The 24,438-nt window shown below is 43.7% G+C and overlaps 1 protein-coding gene across 1 annotated transcript in view; it reads left to right on the top strand.

Moving 5' to 3' along the window:
• Positions 1–24,438, top strand: part of ATRN (attractin) — a 164,788-nt gene that overhangs the window by 90,628 nt on the left and 49,722 nt on the right. The window contains 2 exon segments of the mRNA XM_018558854.1: positions 10,762–10,823; positions 14,065–14,143. Coding sequence (XP_018414356.1) covers positions 10,762–10,823; positions 14,065–14,143 — 141 coding nt within the window.

The raw sequence follows: 24,438 nt of genomic DNA, 5'->3' as shown, positions 1-24,438 counted from the left end.
AGTGGCGCCTGGACCCTCGCCCCGCAGTGGCGCCTGGACCCCCGCAGTCCCGCCGAGACATACATTTTTACACTGTTTAACTCTTCTTAAATCTGACTTGCACAGAGCGACACCCGCAGTGGCGCCTGGACCCCCGCAGTCCCGCCGAGACATACATTTTTACACTGTTTAACTCTTCTTAAATCTGACTTGCACAGAGCGACCCTTTATCACCATTTGCTGGGAAAAAAGTTATGTGAACTTCTGAAATGCTAGAAGACAGGATGGTATGAGCTGAGCTCTCATGTAGTCATCATCAGGGATCTGTCAGTAAACGGAGCCAAGTTTTGGCCTCCCTCTTTGTCAGCCGTCACTTTGTTTAGGCGTCGATTCTGTTGTAAGGGACCCGTCGTGTCTGATCAGCGCTCCAGTTTACATATTGCTGGCAGCGAGGCCGGGGCCGTGAACATGGAATAGCAGGAATGCAAATGATTTTGTTTTCAATCATTTAAGTTTATTAGTGTAAATAATTGCTCCCAGATTTTTGCAATTACACGCGGCTTTCCAGGGCCGGCAGACTGGCACTGCTCCTGTTGGATACAAGGAAAAGGGAGGAGGGTGGCTGTGATTTGAAGCAGAGCGTGTAAGTGATACTTTTAAACATGAAGCAGATGCATCCTCTCCAGCTATTCCTGCCTTAGTTTTGGCAGTGATCGGTGAGGATTTTTTTTTCCTCTCTGAAGTGCTTCCTGCTTTCACAATGTCGAATACTTGGAAAGTGCCGCTCTGGGTTTCTCGGCTATAAGAACCTTTTTTTTTTTTCTGGTTTTGTTCAATTCGACGCTTTTGCAGAAAAATCAGTGGCGTGAATTCTCACTCCAGGTAATGTCCGCTATATATTTTGTTTTCTTTTTCATTAATCTGTATTGGGGTGGGGGGAGATTGGTCGTCCCGTGGATTAACATTACAGTAGGCTGTGGTCTAAGTTTTTCAGCATGAAGATGACACGGCCAGGAGTACCAGTGATGATGAGTCCTTCTGAACTGTCTGGAATTTTATGGTCCTTTTTCTTTCTTTTTGGGTGTATTTTTCTCATCACTTTGTATTTTTTTGTCATATTTATAAGTTATTCTTTTAGAAGAAGCTGTTCTCAGGCTATATTTTTTTTTTAAATCAAAGGTTTTTATTGTTGTACAGTATAAATCACTTGTAGAGTAGCATCAACTAAAGAGGACAACCAGCAGTTTGGCAGTGGATGTTACCTATAGTGTCACTAGCACGTGGGTGGTATAACACTTGGATGTGTCGTGTAAGCGATGACAAGCAGGGGATGTGTATTGTCACAACCAGAAGCACCAGTTTGTAAAATGGGATATGTAAAGGTGTGGGGACCTTAGTAGGGCAACAGGCCCTGTGTAAGGAAGCAACTCTCTGCAAGATCACCGGGATGATCCCACACATTGATGCTTAACATAGAGAACAGCTACAAACAGTGTAAAATAAGCCCAAGGGGGGGCAACTGTGTCAAGACAGTCAAAGAGAAAGAAGGAGAGCAAGAAAGAGTAAAGAGACCAAGAAGGACAAAGAACAGAGGACTTACCGGACTCAGTTCGCTCCCAAACGTGAACGGAGGATATCCCCTCTTCGGTAGCAAGGGTTAAAGCCTGAGAAGGCTACCGTCAAATGAATGCGACTGTAGGTAGTGGATCCATGGGTGCCACGTTTGTTCGAAACGTGCAATTTTGTCTTCTAGCCTAGCTGTGATGCGTTCATTAATAGAGGGCCAATGGAGCCTGCGTGTCACCTCAGCAAAGGAGAGCACAGGAGATTTCCAGGATTTCGCCATGGTTTGCTTGGCTGCTGTGAGACCATGCACCAGGAACCTGTGTTGAGTACCGGACAGGTTTTCTGGGGGGGAGGTTAAGTAATATCACCGTTGGGTCTGACGGCAGTGCCGTATCCAGCAGGTCAGATAGGAAATCCAACACGTGAGTCCAAAAGGCCTGTACCTTCGGGCATGACCACCATGTGTGGATATAGGATCCCACTTCTCCGCAATCTCGGAAGCACTCTCCTGTATGTCCTGAAACAAATGTGCGCAGGCGCTTAGGCACAAGATACCAGCGGTAGAGCAGTTTATAATTGGTTTCCAACGCTTGCACGCTTCCGGAGCTGGATTTAGTTGTTTCCCAGATGGATTTCCAGCTGATTTCGTCAATGGGGCAACCGAGATCTCGCTCCCAAGCAGACATATATGCATGTTGGTGAGTGGTGGAACTTGATAGTAGCCCTCTACCACTCTAGTGCCACACTTGTTACAGGGCCAACGCATCACTGACAGTGAAGCTAAACAGGTGCTTCACTACCCTAGAAGCCAATTCTATGATGCTGAATGCATATATCAGAGGCTTTATATATTGGGTATTGCCCAGAACGTGAAACATGCATTCATAAGGGTTATTCTCATGAATACCTACAGTGACACTAAACTCCTGAGTTAAAGCTTAAAATGCATTCAAGTACCTTAACTATTAACAGAAATGTATCTTATTTGTGTATCACTCGGCGGTAGATCCTCAAATCATCTCTGAATTGGTGCCGACACTCTCCTTCCTTCTGGAGGGGGGCTACTTTTGTTCCCCATGGTCCCTGTGTGTGTTGTAAAGTAGCCACCTCTCTAAGCTCACTCCTGTGATGGACTACAATCCCATGTTTAGTTTACTAATCTGTGTTAAGATTGTAGTCCATCATGTGAGTGAGCTTGGAGCGGTGGTTACTGTACAACACACACAGGAACAATAGGGAACAAAAGTAGCCCCCCTCCAGAAGGTGAGACACAAATAAGATGCATTTTTGTTGTTACTAGAGCAGGTTAAAACGTGTACGAGACCGTGGTTGCTTGAAAAGGAAATTCTGACTGTTCTCCACTCTGACACTTCTTAGGTGACAGCTATTCTGTTTTGCTTTGAAATCGGTCACTTAAAGGAGAACTATGAGTTGAGTGCTTTTCACTCACCTCATAGTTCTAGCCGACCTGTGACAATGAGACTGTCACAGGTCTGCTCAGTAGATCGGGAGGTGAGGGAACACATACCGGCGTTCGCTCACCTCTCGATCCTGTCACGGCTCTCTGCCGTGACAGGGGAGGGGCTGCATTCCCCTCTCTCCGCTACGATCCGCCAGCGCTGACTGGCGGAACAGACGGGGGAGGGGGTGGGTAAAGCTGGCTCTGCCTCTAGATAGGCAGAGCCAGCTGTCAGTCACGCAGCTGGGCGGATACCGGCACAATTGTCGGGATCCGCTTCAGCTGCGGCGTGTCAGTATACTGCGAGCAGCAGCTCGCCGTATACTGCGGCGTCCCAGTATACCGTGAGCTATAGCTCACGATATATTGAGCCTAGGTGACGGGAGGACGCTAGTTTGTGCCCTCCCGTTACCCTAAGGAGAACTATGGGGAAAAGCCTTAACCCAATAGTTCTCTAATGTGTAACTGTAAATTTCATCTGGTTCTTAAACCAAAACATTTTGTTAGTTTTAAATTGGATCAGGAAAAGTCAAAATTTCAGTCAGGTTTTCTTTGCTGGTAATGTTCCTGTTGGTAAGACTTTCCCTTTCTTCCTGTCCCTGTGACCACCTAAGGCTGGGACAGGAGGTGAGGGCAAATATCCCTAAATGGTGAAACGGACAGCAGTAACAGTTGGCAGTGGTTCTAACCTTTTCCTGTTTTACCTAAACCCAAAAAAGATATTGGATGAAGTTACACTTTACCAAGACGGGTGATCAGACCTATGATTTAAACCCCATCATAAAAAGCCACGGGAAAGGTAGATGTACGCAGCATGTTTGTTGGTATGATCTCATCCAGGAAACACTCATTATGGGGAAAGTTCTTCATTAGGGCCCCATACACATATTTCACGCTCCTGTAAGTTTTGTTTAAACTGCTGCCATAACACTTTGTACCTATTTTCCATCTCAGTGGTTGTTGAGGATGTTTGCTACAGACCGGTAGGTGGAGTTACGCTATAAAAAAAATATTTTGAGGTGCCATTTTTCTTCACATTGCGTAAAGGTTTTTGCTGGTACTTAGGCAGGACATCACTGATAATGCAGCCAGTCTTACTAGAGAATGGTGACATCACTGAGAATGAAGGCTATTCATCAACTAGAGCCTGGTGATATCAGTGAGAATGCAGCATTTCCTTTTACTTGGAACCCCTGAAATCCTTGATAATGCAGCATATCCATTCACTAGAGACCAGTGACATCACTGAGAATGCAGCCTATCCATTCACTAGAGACCGGTGACATCACTGAGAATGCAGCCTATCCATTCACTAGAGACCGGTGACATCACTGAGAATGTAGACTATTCATTCACTAGAGACCAGTGACATCACTGAGAATGTAGACTATCCATTCACTAGAGACCGGTGACATCACTGAGAATGTAGACTATTCATTCACTAGAGACCAGTGACATCACTGAGAATGTAGACTATCCATTCACTAGAGACCGGTGACATCACTGAGAATGCAGACTATCCATTCACTAGAGACCAGTGACATCACTGACAATGCATTCACTAGAGACTCCTGAAATAGGGCTGCAACAACTAATCGATTGAATTGATTATAATCGATAATGAGAATCGTTGGCAATGATTCTCATCATAGGTTGCTTTACGATTAGTTGCCGCTGCTTTAAAAAATAAAATCTAAAATTGTATATAAATATATATAAAACGTGGGAAAAGTCATTTTCAGTTTCGGACTCACAAGTGTTGCTGCAGGAGGTGTGTTGCGGTGCCATTCTTTACAATGGATTTTATCAAAATAATCGTTAGCGGCAGCCTTATCCTGAGATCCTTGATGATGTAGCCCATCTATTCACTAGAGATTAGTGATGTCAATGAAAATGTAGGCTATTCATTAACTATGGACCGACAGCATATACAATGTAGCCTGTTCCTTCACTAGAAACCAGTGCTATCACTGGGAATGTGGCCTAACAGGAGAAACCAGGGATCAGGGAAATGCTTATTTGTATAATATTTAATGATGGGAGAAGTTTATAAAAATATGCTTAGTATTAAAGGAGAATTATGGGCAGAGTATAATACACTCATGCTCATAATTAAAGCTGATGTGTGACACTGCAGCTGTCGCACGTCGGCTCTATAGATCGAGAACTGAGCCATTACATACCACTGATCACTTCCCGCTAGGGCTGAAGCTAACGATTATTTTTATTAACGATTAGTTAGCTCATTGTCAACTTCGGTTAATCTGCACTGGAACGCTCAGCATTGCAGTACTGCGCATTCCAGTGCGGGTGATCACGCTGCGATGGGAGGTGCATTTGGGGATCCATTGAAATAAATGGCCCCCCCAGCGCACCTCCTGTATCAAATAACCAAACTTTTATTATATACATCCGGGTCCAGTGATCGGAGGGGAGATCAGTGGCTGGAAGCCGCTAATCTCTCCTCCGATCCATCAGGGGGGTGACACGCCGCAGCACAATACAAGTGATCCGGCACCTGTACAGACGCTGGAGCGCTTGTATTTAAACAGCAATCGCCTGCTGTTTAAAACGGTACCAAGAACAGGACGGCAGCAGCAGCCGTGTTCTTGGAATAACCACTTCCAGCGGAGGATGTACATTTACGTGAACCCGCTGCGAAGTGGTTAAAATAACACACACTAAAAAAAAAATTTTTTTTATTTTTAATGGTTAACTTTTTTTTTTTTTGTATTTGTTTGCAAGTGGTGTCGGCTGCAGTGGTCTGTGCCACCTCTGCCAATTCAGGCGGGGATTGAAAGGGACACAGGCCGCTGCAGCCAGCACCAGCGGGGAGGAGAACGAAGGAGCAGAGCAGCAGCAACTAATTGATGATGAGAGTCATTGCCAATGATTCTCATTATCGATTATAATCGATTAGTTGTTGCAGCCCTACTTCCCGCTATATGCTGAGTTTTGGGTCACACGAGGACATTGGTGAATATCTTCCTGTGACCCTAAAAATAACTATGGCCAGAAAAGCTTGGGCCATAGTTCTCTTTTCATTATAATCAGTATTGCTGTTGTCATTCAAAACAATCGAGTTGTGTGACAAGTTTTTTGTAGCTGTTGTGTAAGATCTTCACATATGTACCTGGGTGTGTGTAGACTCCTGCAACCTGTATTTCTACCTGAGAACATGTAGGGACTCGGAGTTCCATCCTGTAGAGCAAGGGTGCCCATTAGGTAGATGGTGATCTACCAATAGCTCTCAAAGCTGATGCTGGTAGATCAGGAAGGGTGTGAATGGTGGCCCCTTTATTCCATTTTGGTATATTTATGTAGCTGTGCACACATGATGACCTATTAGCCTGAGTCTGCTGGGCCAAGCTCCCTGACACCTTTCTGGTGGATACTGGGGGTTGAAGTGCTATGTATTACATCAAAGAATATTAGTTTACACAGCCTGTTACACTGCACTGTCTGCAAAATACAGCAAGGTGAGTCAGGTGAGAGAGAGCGGGGAGAGACAGACAGGAAAGAGAGAGAGGAGAGACAGCCAGGGGAGAGAGAGAGGAGAGACAGCCAGGGGAGAGAGAGAGGAGAGACAGCCAGGGGAGAGAGAGAGGAGAGACAGCCAGGGGAGAGAGCAAGGAATGACGGCCAGGAGAGAGGGCGATGAGAGACAACCAGGAGGATGAGCTGACTCCTCTCTGCTTGCAGGCACTTCCGATCCAGCGGTGTCTGCATGCGTCCATAGACTTACCTTGCGTCTCTGCTCGTCTCCCGGCCGAGAATCCGAACTGCGCATGCGCCTGCCCCAAGATGCTTTGCGGCCGCCCGAACAGTTTCGTTTTCTCGGGCGTGAGCACGCAAAGAAAACAAGGTAAGTTTAAACCGCTGTCACAGCTGGGTTTTTTTTTAACTGTTTGCCTATATCTACTGTTTGATAGCAGTAGATATAGGCAAAAAAACGGGAGGGTTTAGAAATCCCTTTAAGGTAAAAACGCCCAGACCTTAATACTAATTTGTGTGTATTTGCTCCATCAATAAAGATTTGTATCTTTGGTATGGAGTGCGGCTGTTTCTGGATTGAAGTTGCATGATTCCATTGTCCAGTAAGTTGGCTGAGCAGAATCAGACAAGCAGACCGCTCATATATAGGAATTTCAACTGTGTTCTTGATTTGGAATGCCGCTGTGACTTGATCCTTCCACAGTCAGCAGTGACCTGGTTCTCCCGGGAATTCTGTTGCTGTTGAATTGACAAACACTTCAGGTATCCAGCAAATAATTGATATAAACACGATTAATTGCTTTGGGTGTTGGTTGAAGTTATTTATCAAGTATGCGGCACAGTCTGGTCCAGCCTCCAACATGCAGGAAACATCCCCTGCTCATTTGTTTATTTGATAGCATTAGCCGGCTGACAGATTGGAAGCATTGTGCAGATGGACGGCCTTGGCACAGAGTGCCAGTGTTGCCTGCAATTTGTATGCCAGCCTTCCCCGCGCTGTCCTCCCAGTGGCAGACAAAGGCTCTTTGTGGCCGCAGGATGAGCCGTGAACCATTCCTGGTAGAGGGATTAGCCATCACCTAGCAACGTCATCCTCGCTCACCTTCCCCGCTCGCTTGCCTGGTCCTCGGCCAGCTTTCTCTTCTGGTTTCATGTGATGTTTATGAGACCCAAGTCTGTCAGTTTTCTGTACATGGCGGAAGCTGTAACCCATCACACCTTCTGACCACAAGCTTTCTCACACTGGTACTTTTCCATCTCTTGTCGGCTTTGGAAATGTCTCCTCTGACTATAGCTGCAGCAGCCTTTTCCTCTTAACCCAAGGCATTGCTGAGTGCAGTGACCTAAGGCACCAGTCACCTCCTTCCTTCTAGGAGAAGTCACAACGATTATCGTTTAAGATTTCCTTTTTCGGATTATTGCAAAGTTTGAAAAACTTTTCCCCTTTATGCTGCTGGAAAGAATGGCCTTCATGTCTGGAAATTCATACTATTCTGTATCATATGTATTGAATTTGACCATTTAACCTTGTCAGTGGTTTTACTCCACATATTTAACCACTTGCTGACCAGGTGTTGGCCAGGCCATTTTTCAGTATTCAGCGATGCGGTACTTTGGCCGACATTTATTCCGTCATGCAACGCTGTACTGAAATTAATTTTATACCATTTATTGGGGACACATAGAGCTTTATTTTGGTGGTATTTAATCACCACTACGGGTTTTATTTTTTACTATATTAAGGAAAAATGACTGAAAATTTTGAAAAAAAAAAAAAAGTTTATTTTTTTAACGTTGTTATAATACAATTATTATTAACCCATTTTTTGGTAAAATATAAAAAACGGGGTCACGTCGGGTAAAAAGACACCAAACATGTCAAGCCGTAAAATTGCAAAAAACTACCAAACTCAAAATTGACCATAGGCGACGCTTTTAAAAGCTTTTGCCGCTCATCAGTTTAGTGTTAGTGATTGATGGGCCTGGAATAATTGCTCTCACTGCGACATTTGCGGTGATATGTAACATGTGCGGCGTAATGGGCGTAATCGTCGTTTTTGCACGTATGCGCACCCAACACATCTTTATATATGTATGGGGGGGACTTTAAAGAAAAAAATATGTTTTTAAAAATTATTTTTCATGTGTGATTTTACATTTCTTTTTACAACTTAAATTTTTTTTTTCTATTTTTTTTCCCACTTAACTTTATTGTTATTACATAGGGGACTACGAAACCCCACTATTTGATAGCAAAGAGGATGTGACAAGTCCTCTTTGTGGAGACATCACGGGTCCCCAAGACTCCTAATGTCACCTAGGGACCCTCAAAGAAGCTGATAAAGCAGAGATCTGCTTCATCAGCTTCTCTCCAGCGTCTGAAGCTGGAGAGTGACACAAGAATGCGTAAGTGATGTAGTGTCGTGTACCGATCTCCCTCTGATCCCCTGTCACAGAGCCACCATGCTGGTCCCGGGCTTGCACCGTGCACAGCAGAGTTTGGGACCAGCGGCAGAGTGGGCAACGGAGGGGGGCGCACGGACCGGCACCTTATACGAGCATCGATGCCTTTTTTTAAATTTGGGCAGGTTCCCGCTCGCCAGTGGGAGTGGCTGGTGCGACTTTTAAATACGCCCGCTCAATCTAGGAAGCTCCCGGCCGGCTGTATTTTTACAACAATTTTTTGAACATGGGTTTAAATATATTCATGCCGGTTTCATCACGTACTTTGATACACTTAATATACCACATGACTTGTTAAACCATTGAGCCATCTTATGCTACTCAAATTTTTGGGTTGGTTTTTTGGGGGTTTTTTTTTGCTCGATGATCTTCATCTATGGCTTATTGCCCTGGGAACAGTTCATAAAAAAACAGACCCTCGCTGTGTCTACGTTCACGGAGTTATAGCTTTAGAACATTTCCACTCAGATACAGTTCTTTTGGGAAGACCTATTGCAATGAGAAATAGTGTCTGCTGCTTCTGCAGGTCGTAGTCCTCATTGAAGCTGAGTTCTTTCCTTCTGAAACTTTATTGCAAGGTGGGGTGTATATAAATATCTGCCCATATAGGTGATGATTCATGACGTTCTTTCCATGACGTGATACTCATTGACAGTTCAAACTCAAGCTGTGCTGTACTAGACAAGGTTTGGCGTGGGAAAATGTCTTCAGACGACAGTGAGAATGTGATTTGGATTGATCTTCAAGAAAAGGTTCCCTTGTGAAAGATATAATTGGTGAAAAGTGCTGTAACTCAGAAAGTACCCCGTAATAGAAGTACATGCTAGAGGAACGCTTTCCATAAACAATACCTCGTATAGTAGCAGCTTGATCAGGGGACAACTGGAAAGCTTTCATGTTGGGGACAGATATCTGTGGGCTAAAAGTGCACCACACAAAGCGTGCCACAATGATTGGGGGACATGCCGAAAGGTGAATGTTTCTAAAGGACGTGCTTTATAAAAAGCCTGCCCTGAGCTTGAATGAAATGCCAGCAACCTAAGTTGTCCTTAGGAACCTTTCACCCCAGAAGCCTGAATCCACAGTGCTCTAATATAGAGAGTCAAGGGCTGGCTCACACAAGAGCAGTCGAGGGCGGTCCATACACAGGATGCAGGAAGGAGTAGGCTAGACCTTGACTTTGCTATTGTTTGCGCCTTAAAGAGACACTAAACTCTGCAGTTATTGATAAAAACGCATTGAAGAACTTAACTATTAACAAAAACGTATCTTATTTGTGTATCACTCGGCTGTAGATCCTCCAATCATCTCTGAATTGGTGCTGACACTGTCCTTCCTTCTGGAGGGGGCTACTTTTATTCCCCATGGTCCCTGTTCCCCATGGCCGTTCTCATATATGGGAAAATCAGGAAATCACCAGCACTCGGTAATACAGATAAATATGTCCCTTTTATTGGACAAGAAGCGTCACAGACATCCAAATAAACCTATTTGGATGTCTGTGACGCTTCTTGTCCAATAAAAGGGACATATTTATCTGTATTAATGAGTGCTGGTGATTTCCTGATTTTCCTGTGTTTGCACGGCGCCATCCGTGGTAATTCATCACTGTGAGCACCACCTTTTCTTATTTGGCCGGGACTGCTGTGAGGAGTGCGGAGGATCTCCCCATCGACGTTCTCATATATAGCTCTATTTATTGTGTGTGAATTTTGTAATCGTTCTGTGTTTGTATTATTTACGCTGCTGCGCTGTACTGCATTAGAATGACCTGATCGTGTTTTCTTTTTGTTTTTCAGATTGCCTTCTCTCAGCACAGTAACTTTATGGACTTGGTGCAATTCTTTGTGACATTTTTCAGGTATGTTCCAAGCACCTTCCCTCTCTGATTCACAGACCGGAATGATCAGTTGCTGCTGTGACACAATTCCATATTTAGCTCCTTGATACACCTTGCCTTCATTAACCAAATGAATATACAGGTGAAACTCGAATAATTAGAATATCGTGCAAAGTTCATGTATTTCACTAATGCAACTTAAAAGGTGAAACTAATATATGAGAGAGACTCATTACATGCAAAGCAAGATAGTTCAAGCCGTGATTTGTCATAATTGTGATGATTATGGCTTACAGCTCATGAAAACCGAGATCCACAATCTCAGAAATTTTTTGGCAGTGTGGGCAGGTGCCAAGTCCTGCTGGAAAATGAAGTCAGCATCCCCATAGAGCTCGTCTGCAGAAGAAAGCATGAAGTGCTCCAAAATCTCCTGGTAGACGGCTAAGTTGCATTAGTAAAATAAATGAACTTTTGCACGATATTCTGATTTTTCGAGTTTCACCTGTATATGATGGCAAGTACTGTAATCTCAGGATCCTTCTCTGCTGAAATAATGATCAAACATTATTTACCTGTCAAAGCAACCCACCCAATAGATTTATCTGGATTATTTATTCCTGTGTCAAATTATGGTGACGCACACAGATGCCCATAGCTGATATACAAATAATTGCATTTGCCTTTTTATTAGTAGATCGCTTCATGAACTCCCACTGTTTGATGCCACCTTGTGGTTAAATGTAGATATTACAATGCTGCCGATTTTCTTGAATGTAGGTTTCCTCTGTATGTCTAGACAAACATTGAGGGGAATTTATCAAAATAGAGCAGACAGTCTGGAGCAGTTGTCCATGGCAACCAATCGGCTTCTCTCTTCCGTTTGCTCAGTTGAGATTTGAAAATGAGAGCTAGAAGCTGATTGGTTACTATGCAAATCTGCTCCAGGTTTTCTCTGCTCTACTTTTGATAAATCCCCCTCATTGTTTTTACAGCTACATAAAGTAGGGAACAACTAAAATTAATGCCAGTGGGGGGTTTTTTTTTGCTCTTTTTTTTCCCCCTTCGGAGATTTTTCTTTATTTTCTAGAAAACCACCTTCCTTACAGTTGTCAGCGGAACAGGCATGTGCACCTGATTTCCCCTCTCCTCCTGTTTTGGTGACTATTGTAAAATGTTGGATTTCCCATCACTTTCTGTGCTGGAGACAATGATCACCATAACTAATGCCCTGTATCGGGCCCGATTCCGATGCTAGCATCGGTATCGGGACATCCCTAGTATCCAGGAAAATGCTCATCTCCACATCCTTCACCTATTATGGTTTTTATTACTACTACTACTACTACTACAGTAAACTCCCAGTTATCAGTTACCCAGGGGGGATCGGTAGGTGCCGGATAACTGTAGTTTTTGGTTGCTTGAGAGTTGATAGTAACTGGTCATACTGCAAACTGGATGGGCACTTATGGTGAATGAAAGATGCAGATGATGATCTAAATCTCAGAGTAGGCGACTACTTTACAAACAATTCTGGAGGTTTTCCTACTAAAACTACTGGTCACAGCCATATATGTGGAGGCCCAACTGATATCTACATCTATACTCTTATACCTTTTCTACAAGCTCCTTTACAACATACGTCCTGGATTGGGGAGGATTCTGGTTGTGTGTGCCAGGACGCTCACCTTTTTGATTCGTTGCATCGCTCCTCCCTCCTGTGTGATGATTTTTAATTTTGTTTTTTCTATCTATTTTTGAGCCATGATGTAAGAGAAATTTGTGAACCACAATTGTATGCTCATAAGCTCCTGAAGAAGCGGTGGTACAGCGAAACGCGTTGAGCACCTCCCCATGGAAAAATATCATGGTTACATACTAATGATATTGCATATAAATTGGTTATCTATTGTATACCAGTTGAGGAGGTGCAGGCTCATGATAGGCATACAATTTTACAGTTTTGTAAATAAGACTTTAGATGTTGATGATTTTAACCTTGCTATATATTTTTTTAACAAACAATGTACACAATAAAATATATTTCTTATATATAAATTGAAGTGGTCATGGGGGTGCCTAAAAGTCATTTTTTTTCTGTTCTTATCCAGTTAATAGTAACTGTCAAGCAAAGCCACCAACCACAACCCTATACAAAACAGCGTCCTTCCCCTTGGGGCCCCATTTGCTTGCCGGCTAGCTTCTGCCTGCAGACAGGTGAATGCAAGCAGCTGGGAGCAATAGGCAGACTGCTATTGTCTATTTCAAACTGCCCACTGAGCAGAGGTGCGGACAGTGAGCGAGACAGTACTCTCAGGTCCGCTCCTCTGCTCAGTGGGAGGGAACAGTAGCCAGCCTTCTATTGGCTATTGCAATTTGAAATAGCCAATAGCTGTCTGGCTATTGCTTTCAGATGCTCAGGATTTATAAATAGGAAAAACAGTTTGTACAATGTATTATAAAAACAAAGGTAGATGTTAGTTGCTATACAGTTCAATGCAGGAGGGTTAGGCGGTTCCTGTTCATGAGAGATTACAATCCAAAAGGGAGGGGCTTGTGTTTATTAAAAAAAAAAAGGTAATAACTGTGATCTGATGGAGGAACCAGACATACACATTTTAGGAGGAGGTGGAACCCGCTCCTCTGAAGAGAAGAGTTTTCAGGTATCGTCTATAGGCACACCGAATTGGCCCTCTGGTATTGCTGCCTTGTATGCTGGCTTACAGAAGAACTCCGGGCAGAAAACATTTTAGCCCTTGCACTCAAGGGTTAACTGCTAATTTTTGCCTAGGGTCAAAAAATTAATACTCTCCTGATTCTCCAAGCCGACTTGCTCTTAAACTGGTCCCTAGAGCATCTCTCCTTCTCCTCTGCAGCGGTTTAAGAATACAGTGTATAGGGCGTGAGGGTGCCAAGAGACATATAATTGCTGGAGCAGAGGAGGAGAGAGGCCGGAGAGAGCACTGCTGGCTCTGAGGTTCAGGTTAGTATAACTTTTTTATTTTTTTGGACCCTAGGCAAAAACGATCAGTTTACCCTTGCAGTGCAGGGGTAGTCCAACTGCAAGGGTTAATAAACGTTCTGCCCAGAGTCCTTCGTTAAGGCACGTGCCAGTGCAGAAGAACACGTTGTGGTGCGGTACCGTCCCAGTATGAAACGCACACCACGGGTGACAATGACCCGAAGCTCTTGTTCCCCCCATCACTAACTATTGGCATTAGTAAACTAAGACGTGCATTTAGATCTTTTTCTTTTTGTATTGCAGTTGTTTCCTCTCCTTGCTTCTTGTGGCTGCTGTGGTTTGGAAAATTAAACAGAGCTGCTGGGCATCCAGGAGAAGAGAGGTAAGAATGTTTTTGAATTGGAGAAAACTGTACTGTATTGCAGTGCTGAAATAGATATGTTTTTATGTCCTGTCTTCATACTGGAATCTCTGTTACTTCTCACGTAAGCAGTCCAAAAAGCAATCTGAAGCCCGACAGGTTGTCATCTGCTCAAGCTGTATGTGCCGGTACTAGCCAATATAACAGGTTTTATTAAGAGGGGACCATAAACAGACAGTAATTACCTTTCCTTTGCCCCCTTGTTGCTTAATAGATACATCCCACTAACAGTAAAGCTGTGTCTAAATGGCCAACATGCCAAGCTTGGGTACCATCACTCGAGGGCAAGGAAAGTACACGGTATACGTTTCTGCTTGCTCAGAAAGTCAAAATTAACCAAGAATTTGTTGGCCTGCTCGAGCGTGTCAAACTCAAATTAAGCAGTGGGCCCAACTGAGACATGTCTACATTATGCCTGCTGTTGACCAAATCTTTTAAGATGATTATTATGGAACTTAGTGACACTAAACTCAGACGTTAAATCCCCAAAATACTTTCAAGTACCTTGAGAACAAAAATGTATCTTATTTGTGTATCACTCGGCTGTAGATCCTCAAATCATCTCTGAAATGGTGCTGACACTGTCCTTCCTTCTGGAGGGGGGCTACTTTTGTTCCCCATGGTCCCTGTGTGTGTTGTAATGTAGTCACCGCTCCAAGCTCACTCCTGTGGTGGACTACAATCTCAATACAAATTAATAAACGAAATATGAGATTGTAGTCCATCACGGGAGTGAGCTTGGAGCGGTGACTACATTACAACACACACAGGGACCATGGGGAACATAATAGTTAAGGTATTTGAATGTATTTTTAAAATTTAACTCCTGGGTTTAGTGTCACTTTAAAGCAGAACTGAACTCCAATCATACGTACCTCTGCCCCATTGTTTTTGATGAGCTGCTTTGTTGTCATCTTCTTGCGATCATCTTCCGGATTTGGCATTCTCAACCATTTTGATTGGCCAGCCCAGGATGGCGCAACTTCCGATCATGCACACAGGATTTAATTAACCTTGACATGCTGTAGATACTGTGATTGTACACTGGCTTGGGCCGTTGCAGCTATATACACTCTTAGGCTGGGTTCACAACTAGGCGTATCGAATATGCGCGTTTCGTGACTAGCGTTTTTACCGCGATTCACGGTAAAAAAAAACTACGCGACAAACGCACGTTTCCGAGTGCTACTTGGCGGTATCCCAAAGATAACGCCCCAAAGAAACTCCTGTACTTCTTTGGGCGTAGGGCGTTTGTAGCGCGTTCGTACGGCCTGTAATACGCCCAGGTGTGAACCATACCCATAGGAAATAATGGGATTTCGGTGTTTGAGCGTTTTGCAGAGCGTAGGAACGCGTTACAAAACGCCCAGGTGTGAACCGGGCCTAAAGAAGATTGTGAACAGGAGGGTAACAATCTTTTGCTTCCGAAACGCCAGTTTGTCTCTTCTACAAAAAAAGAAAAACTTGCGCTTTGCAGTTTTGATCTTTTTACCGAAGTTTCTTTTAAACATTCTAGTTAAAATTGCAACTTGCTATATTTATTCCAAGGGGAAGGAGCCATAGCACATTTCTTCAAGTATTAATCTGAAAATGATGTGAGGAGATCAGCTGGGCGCACCTTTAGATTAAACCTTATTATTATCCTCCTCTGAGGGCCACATGAGGACGAGTTAGAGGGCCACATGAGGCCAATAAAACACCAGCCTGGCATGTCTGTACTGTATCTCCTTTGGTCCCTTCTGTCCTTTTACTTCCCTGGAGGATTAAAATGTTATTTGATCTTAAAATTGCTGACTTGAAACCGTACAGAAGTGTCACGGCCATCAGAATGGTACATTTTAGATTCAGATAAGTTGTTAAGCAAATGAATCTGAGAAACGATAACACCCCAGGGAGCAATTTGTGATTGTTAATCGTTTTGAGTTTGTCCTCTTCAGGCATTCTAGTTCATCCCCCATGTGTTCAGTTGTGTTGAGTTCAGGGTTCTGTGCAGGTCACCCGAGTTACTCCCCACAAAACTCAACCAAACATGTCTTTATGAAGCTGGCTTTGTACTCTGGGACACACCCGGACAGAAAAGGGCCTCCACCAAACTGCGGTCACATGGTTGGAAGCGCATAATGAGGGGGATTTATCAAAACTGGAGCAGAGAAAATCTGGAACAGCTGTGCATGGCAACCAATCAGCTTCTCTCTTCAGTTTGTTCAGTTAAGATTAGAAAATGAAAGGGAGAAGCTGATTGGTTGCCATGCACAGCTGCTCCCGTTTTGATAAATTTCCCTCAGTGTATTTTAGGGCTGCAACTAATGATTTCCATAATCGATTTGTTGTCCAATTATTTTTTCGATTAATCAATATAAGAACATTAAATAAATACCGTCTGTAATTAAAACATAAAACACACAAATGCCGTGATACAAATATCAATTTTACTTCAGAATAAAACTGCATGCTCATTTTTTTGCAATCGCACTGCGTTGAGGTTCCAGTGCGGGCGATCACACTGTGTGGGAGGCGCGTTTGGGGTGCCATTGAAATGAATGGCACTGCAACTCACCTGCCACAGCAGAATTTGTCAAACCGAAAATGACTGTTTTCCCACTTTTTTATAATTGTATTGTAAGCACATGGCGCTTGAATAGCTTCAGGCAGGGAATGACGGCTGCCAGTGGCAAGATTCCGCAGACGGCAGGTGAATGTAAATACAGCAGGTAGTGGGCAGGTGCAATGGCCAGCCTGCTATTGACCATTTCAAACTACAATAGCAGGCTGGCTATTGCACCCACCCACTGCTTGCTGTGCCCTCAGCACAGCATGGAGGAGAATGCTAGGGGATCCAACCAACTAATCGATCATGAGAATAGTTGACAACTATTCTCATTATTATTGATTAGTTGGTTGCGGCCCTAATTCCTTTGTATGCTGTAGCTATAACAGTACCCTTCACTGGAAACACTCGAAGAAATTTGGAGGGGTGTCCTCATACTTTTGACCATGTAGTATAGGTGTGATGTCTGGTTTTCACAAAGTTTTGGTTATATAGTATCCTCCCAGGCATGAAGGAACCTACCTGAGGACAAGCACAGGTATTCATTAGGTGTCTATGGTTTACTGATCATGTTCGGTTATACACCTTAAAGTGAACCTGTCATGCGTGCTGCCACAGTTGTGAGACCAGTGGAGGAATTCTCCTGTCTGTGTAGAGCTGTGGCTTCTTCTGTATATAGTCTGCCTGCCTTTCTACAGCGTGTCATGTTCTGCCTCTCCCCTTATGACTGTCGCCATCGTTTTATGTCTCACGTTTTATGTCCTGTGCTCGCCATCAGCACTTGGTTCTTTTAGCTCCAGCCATTTTACTACTGCACATTGAGGGCCTCGTCCACTTTCCTGGGGGGGGACTCTCTGCTTTCTTTACAGTGAGGCTGTTCGCACAGCTGTCACATGGGCTTTGTTACTGCCTAGATATCAGTTTGCTTGATGTGTGCTGCAGCGTGCGTGTGCTGGAAGCAGATTTCCTTGTGCTTCCGTTTACCCCTCTGGGTGTTCTTTACAACTTCATGAATGGCACTCGGCTTGTATGCAGATAATTACAGATGGCCACAGTGTGAACCACCTGCTTATTATATACACCACGATGGACATACCTCTGAGATTTCTCTCCACAGCCTGAGCTCTTCATCTGTTTTATTGAATATGTTTGTTTAGCGGCCATTAAGCATAAAGTGGACTTGTCACAATTACTAAAATGCTGATGTATGTGTCAGCCAGTGGCATCACAAGGGGGGTGCGGCATCATTGGAGGGGTGACACCAAAATGACTGGCAGTCGGGCACTCGGTCATTGACCGAGAGCCCGACAGTTGCAGGAGAGAGGATGGGACCTGGCAGGCATACCTTACCATCACCAAGATGGCCGCCGGAAGGTATCACAAAGATGGCTGCGCATGCGCGATGACGTCACAGCGGGGTGTCACCCAGTTTCCCCTCTGGGTGACATCCGGCCTCGGGACGCTCCTGGTGTCAGCTTGGTAGCAGCTACCTCATCTATAGGCTCTAAATGATAATCTGATACCGCTGAACTCTGGAATCAGCAAATATTGTCCTCATACAAGAGTCATGTGCATTCCTCTGTCAATCTTGGTGAGCTTTGTGCATTTCTTCCAGATTTGTGCAATAATCCAGTGTGACACTTGGAGCTTCCTGTAATAAAGACCAGTCACCGCTGCACGTTCCTTATACTGGGTGACTAGTCTTGTCTCCGTCCCCTCCTGTAGCTTTCTGCATGCAGCCTGTAGTGGGTTAAAGATGCTGGATCCCTCCCACAGCTCCGCTATGTACAGCTCAGTGACGATGTCACTGCTACGTTTACAAGAAAATAATAGGGTTTGCCAATACATTTGGTGCACACAAAGTGGATTTATATCCATTGTAGCCATTGAGGGATATATTTGAATTAGGTTTTTTTTTGCCTGAGTAGTGTAGTTCCAAACATCTTCAAAGTGTATTTAAATCCAAACCCATTTTGGATAGAGTAGAGAAGGGTTAAACCTCTCAGGTTTCTTGCCATTTATGTCCTATTAGGGAGTTTACCATTAATATCCTTTCCTGGGGATACAACGGAAAATGAGAGGAACTAAGTGAAGGAAATGTCCTGTTAAACAGTTGCAACTGGAACAAGTGTCCTCAATGGAAAATGTACTCTCTAATTCTGTTCTTGTGACAATTGTTTGGGATTTTCTTCTTGGTCTCAGTCCTGGTGATGTCACTAGGACAAGTAGTAGATGAAACTGGAACACGGCAATTAAAACCTGACAAAAGGTTCTAACTGAGGATGCACCGATACAGTTTTTTCCAGACCAAGTACGAGTACAGATACCTTTCCTCAAGTACTCGCCAATTCCAATTACCGATACTTTTTTTGTGTCATGTGACAGTTTTTCTAAAACAATACAGACTAATGATTTTTGGACAGTGGTGGAGTGCCAGGGCCCGGTTCCAGCTGCTACTGCTGTGACCCTGTTAGTCCTGCCACTGACTCCAAACTGCAGAGGGACTACAAATCTCAGCAACACATTACAGCAATGCAGAATAATACCACCAGCTATAGAGGACTACAAATCCCAGCAAGACATTGTACAGCAATGCAGAATATCACCAGCTATCCAGGAGTACAAATCTCAGCAATACATTATACAGCAATACTGAATGGCACCAGCTATAGAGGACTAAAAATCCCAGCAATACATTATACATCAATGCAGAATACTATCGGCTATAGAGGACTACAAATTCCAGCAATATATTATACAGCAATGCAGAATAATACCATCAGCGATAGAGGAATACAAATCCCAGCAATACATTATACAGCCATGCAGAATATCACCAGCTATCGAGAGGTACATATCCCAGCAACACAATCAATGCAATGCAGAATATCACCAGCTATCGAGTACAAATCTCAGCAATACATTATAGAGCAATGCAGAATACCATCAGCTATAGAGGAATACAAATCCCAGCAATACATTATACAGCCATGCAGAATATCACCAGCTATCGAGAGGTACATATCCCAGCAACACAATCAATGCAATGCAGAATATCACCAGCTATCGAGTACAAATCTCAGCAATACATTATAGAGCAATGCAGAATACCATCAGCTATAGAGGACTACAAATCCCAGTAATACATTATACAGCAATGCATTATACCATCAGCTATAGAGGACTACAAATCCCAACAATACTTTGTACAGCAATGCCGAGTAATAATATCAGCTATAGAGGATTACAAATGCCAGCAGTAAATTATACAGCAATGCAGAACACCATCAGATATAGAGACTACAAATCCCAGCAAAACATTATACAGCAATGCAGAATAAAGCACAGGAAAGAAACAGCAGGCAATATTTCTAAAGTAGCTGTGGAGTTCAGTTGCAGTTTTGCTGCACCATACCTGTACATACTCTGAGATGCCGCTCTGCTCCAGGGTGCTGGCCTGATGACTCAGGTGGGGAGGGTCTCCAAAGGGGAAAACGCGTGGAGGGTCTCAGGAAGGGAAGATGTGCCGCCTGGAGGAAGCGCTGTAAACAGGTGCCGATTGGTCCCCAGCAAGCGCAGGACCTAAGGCAGCCATTCAGTTTGAATAATTAAAGCACTGGCATTCGTTTTTGGTATTGAGGCATTTGCATGAGTGCGAGAACTCATACAAATGCTGGTATCGGTATCGGTGCATCACAAGTTCTAACCCTTCCAAAATTTTTTTGAGAAGGTCCCTCTTAACGCTTACTCATGTTAGTAACCTGTACTGAACTTAAGTATCTTTCTATCCATAGAGCCACTAAATTACATATTTCTGGAGCTAAAGTTTGTTGAAAATTCCCAACCAAAACAAGACTATCATTTAAGCTATACATGTTGTTGGCCTTTCAGAGCCATATGAGTAGGCAACGGCTTCAACCTTGGATAAGAATCTGCAGCTGGATAGTGACGGAAAAGCTCTCACAGATAGAGGAGAATAATGGTGGGATTAGAGAGATCAGAGTGGCCATCACTGAACACAACAGTCATTAATGTTGGAAGGATGAAACTAATTACCAGCAGGTTGGGACAGAATTTAATTCTGATAACTGACATCTGGCTTGGCTAGGAATGTTCAGGGAGCTATCCATCCATTTTGTGACCTACAGCTGTCTAGAGAGAGGCATTGTGAGATTTAATGTTCACCCTAGCCGGCAGAACTTCTTGACCTTTGAACCCTTGTCACCCTTACCGTGCTGATATCTGTAGTGTTAACTGTGCTGTCTTTACACAGCGGCTCATACGTTATTTTTTATTAGGAAAAGTGGGAAATATAATAGATTTTCCTTATTCACAGCAGGCCTTGAGGTAGGTTGGTGAGTCAAAGGAGTTAAGTGGTCATTATATTTCAAGAGTGTAGAATAGTAACGTGGACTATTAGCCACCAAGGTGCCTTAGGATTGCGGCCTATTTCACATATCTCCTCCAAACCCTCAACTTTTTCATGTTTTTTTCTGTTGGAGACGATATATTATATTGGTTGACCTTGGCTTTTGTAGTACACCTTTCTTAGTGTTAGACGAAGTGTTTATAGAATAAGAGCTGCTTTGTTGGCCTCTCCCAGACCATAAACATGTCTTCCTGAGTGAACCCATGGAGGTCAAATCTTCCAACCTTTTGTCTTTTATGCTTTTGAGTGGTTCCTTTACTTTTCTTTTTACCACTTTGTTATCCTACAGCCATGTAGGTTATGTCAGCCCAGATCATACCCACACATTGTTGGCCTTAATGCCTATTTATTGTACTGTGAGGTTTAGTATGTTTACAGAGACCCTGTTGCCGGTCCAGTCATTTAAAGAAAATTTGTGCCAGAAGATATGTACTTTTTAAGTATGTTATGCATGTAATACATCTGTGTAAGCATTCAAAAGCCCTGAGAATGCTGGTGGGTACCACCATCTTGGGTACCACCATCTTGCATGTGATGTCCTCAGCCCCAACACATTGACAGTTGACAGTCAAATGCTATTCTCTCCCATCGTTTCTCAACCTTTTTTTGGTCACAACACCATTTAGAAATATGAGAATCTTGAGACACCCCAGTCTAAAATGTAAAAACATAAATGTGAAAAAAATGTGTGGTTCTCCCCAAAATCTATACAAGACCCTTATCCTAGATAGGGGACTGGAAAGGTTTTTAAGGGGGGACTACCCCATCACATTTGAGTCCCATCCACTGTCGCATTAGCATGTCGTCATCGTCGTCCCCCTAAGTCACATTATAGTAATCGTCCCCACTGTCACATTAGATTATCCTGCCTTTATAATCATTACTAAATTGCACCCGTGGCAGCATGGCACAGGGGAAGTGGAGCAGTTTTGGATAGATTTGGACTTCTGAATAGTGGGGTGCAGCCCACCCTGGGATACCATCATGCGTTGCCACAGTGCTGGTGGCCAGCTTGCATGCACCATGGAAATGCATAATATTGTGCCAACATTTGAAGACACCCCTGGCAAAGCTAGAAGGCACCCTGGTTGAGAACAGCTGTCCTGTAATATCCTGCTTTGCTGCTCCCCGGCTGCTACATAAAAAGGTTGTCAGGAGGGGCAGAGGTGCTGGGACAGCACAAACAGTAATTAGACTCTCCCAGAAGAAAAGAAGAGGCCCAGGAACTGCAAAGGAGGGAACTGTGCTAGGGAATTGACTTTTCCTAGAATTGGGAAATTTTCCAGCACGTTTAAAGGCACGTTTCAAGTCAATATAAATTTTACCTGCAAGTTGGTCGCAGGGTCTGCAGAACTAAAGGGACTTATTGCCTCAAGGGGTTTCACACAAATAAGAGACCCTAAAGCAGCATTTATAAAATGTTTGGTGTTTTCACTTAAATGATATCTAAAGGCCAAATGTTTTCTTTTTATTTTGGTTGGCTTTAAGAATCGTAAGATCTCTTGTCAAGGGGCCAGCAGGGTGCTTGCTGTACAACGCTTCCTGAAAACATCACAGCACCCCCTGCCTTAGTACTCCTCTCAGGAGCTCTCAGACCTGATACAAGCAGTGGGCTGGATCTTGGGAGGAGCTATGCAAATATCAAAATGCCTTATTAGGTGGATTTCAGTTTGTGGGAGTTTCTGGAGAGACTGTACGGTGTTTGCATGCAGACCACTCTAGGTAATGCCAACATTTGATACTGAGCATCCATGACTGGAAAGAAACATATCCAGTGAATGAAAGGGCGAGCCAGAGACAATCAGGCTAGGGAGGAAAGAGATAGATGATTGACTTCCCCCAGCCAGGTAATGAGTCGGGCTCTATCTGACTTGCTGCAGCTTCTAATGCGCATTGTGAGAAGCTCACAGTGTGCAGTGAAATCAGGTTAAGCAAATTTCAGTCCAGGAGAGGAGCCGGTACAACTGTGCAAGACTGATTAGAAAGCCGGAGTTCAGCTTTAAACCAAAGAGTGAGCTCATGTGAGCCCGTTCACGCTCCAGTCTAGGTGGATAATGGACAAAATAAACCTTAGAGTTGCCTTCCTATTTAACATCTTTTATAGCTCTTGCGTTAAGATCCACATTAATTATGGTTCCCTATGTTCTGGCCTATAATTCAGCGTAATAAGAGGCTTCTTTAATTGTGTTGCTTAATGACTTACAAGTGTTCCACTGATTTAATTATCGATAAATAATTCAGGTTGTTTGGCTAACAAACTAGTTACAGAGGCCTAAGTTGAGCTGGATTTGTAAAGCAGCATTGTTAAGTGGCCATGAATTATAGATTCAGTAGTCCCGCAGCCAGTTCCTATCAATATTTCTCCTAAATTGTTCGCTCGTGCTCTAAATAAAACACGTTTTTTTTCTTCTTTCTATGGATTTTCTATAACACTATAAAAAGTAGAAGTTCAAGCAGGCAGAGTTTTGCGATTGTTGATGATCACTTACAAAGTGACGACTTTGGCGAGCTTTGTCTTGTACAGAAGCCTTTGCTTTCATTTTTCCTTGATATTAATACAGATTGAGTCACGTTCCCACCAGCCTGCACATGTTTTGCTTGTGTGCATTGTGTAGGGTCTCTCCGATGCACTGTGTTGCAATTAATGCCACTGTCTGATTTTTGTCCTTCCCATCTCGAGTTCGATTGGAGAACGGCGATTGAGTTTGGAGAAGGCCGGAGAAGTGAACAATCTAGGCCAAAATAGCCGATTTGGAAAAATTCTCCAATTCAGCTCACTTTCCTGTTCAGCTATGTTGTCCTAGATTGTCCACTTCTCCTGACTCTTCACCCTTTTGTGAATAGCTGTTCTTGGCAGTAGCAGAAATGTTTAGAGCAACTTCTCTCAACCAGGGTACCTTCAAAGGTGGTTGGGGGTTCCTTGAACACTGAGCGGTTTCTGCCTCTTATATAAGCTACCATTAACATTAATTATATTTCAGCTGTTAGTTGGCTGGGGGTCGGGGGCAAAGATTCTTCCCACTGAACACAAGTGTAAAGAGCGTAATTCCCACTGACCACCAATGTAAGGAGCATTCTTCTCTGCTGACCACCAATATAAGGAGCAGTCTTCTCCGCTGACCACCAATGTAAGGAGCATTCTTCTCCGCTGGCCACCAATGTAAGGAGCATTCTTCTCCGCTGACCACCAATGTAAGGAGCATTCTTCTCCGCTGACCACCAATGTAAGGAGCATTCTTCTCCGCTGACCACCAATGTAAGGAGCATTCTTCTCCGCTG

This window comes from Nanorana parkeri, unplaced genomic scaffold, assembly GCF_000935625.1.
Source record: "Nanorana parkeri isolate BGI_ZX_2015 unplaced genomic scaffold, ASM93562v1 scaffold363, whole genome shotgun sequence".
Taxonomy (NCBI): domain Eukaryota; kingdom Metazoa; phylum Chordata; class Amphibia; order Anura; family Dicroglossidae; genus Nanorana; species Nanorana parkeri.
This window is presented reverse-complemented; position numbering and strand designations above follow the sequence as displayed.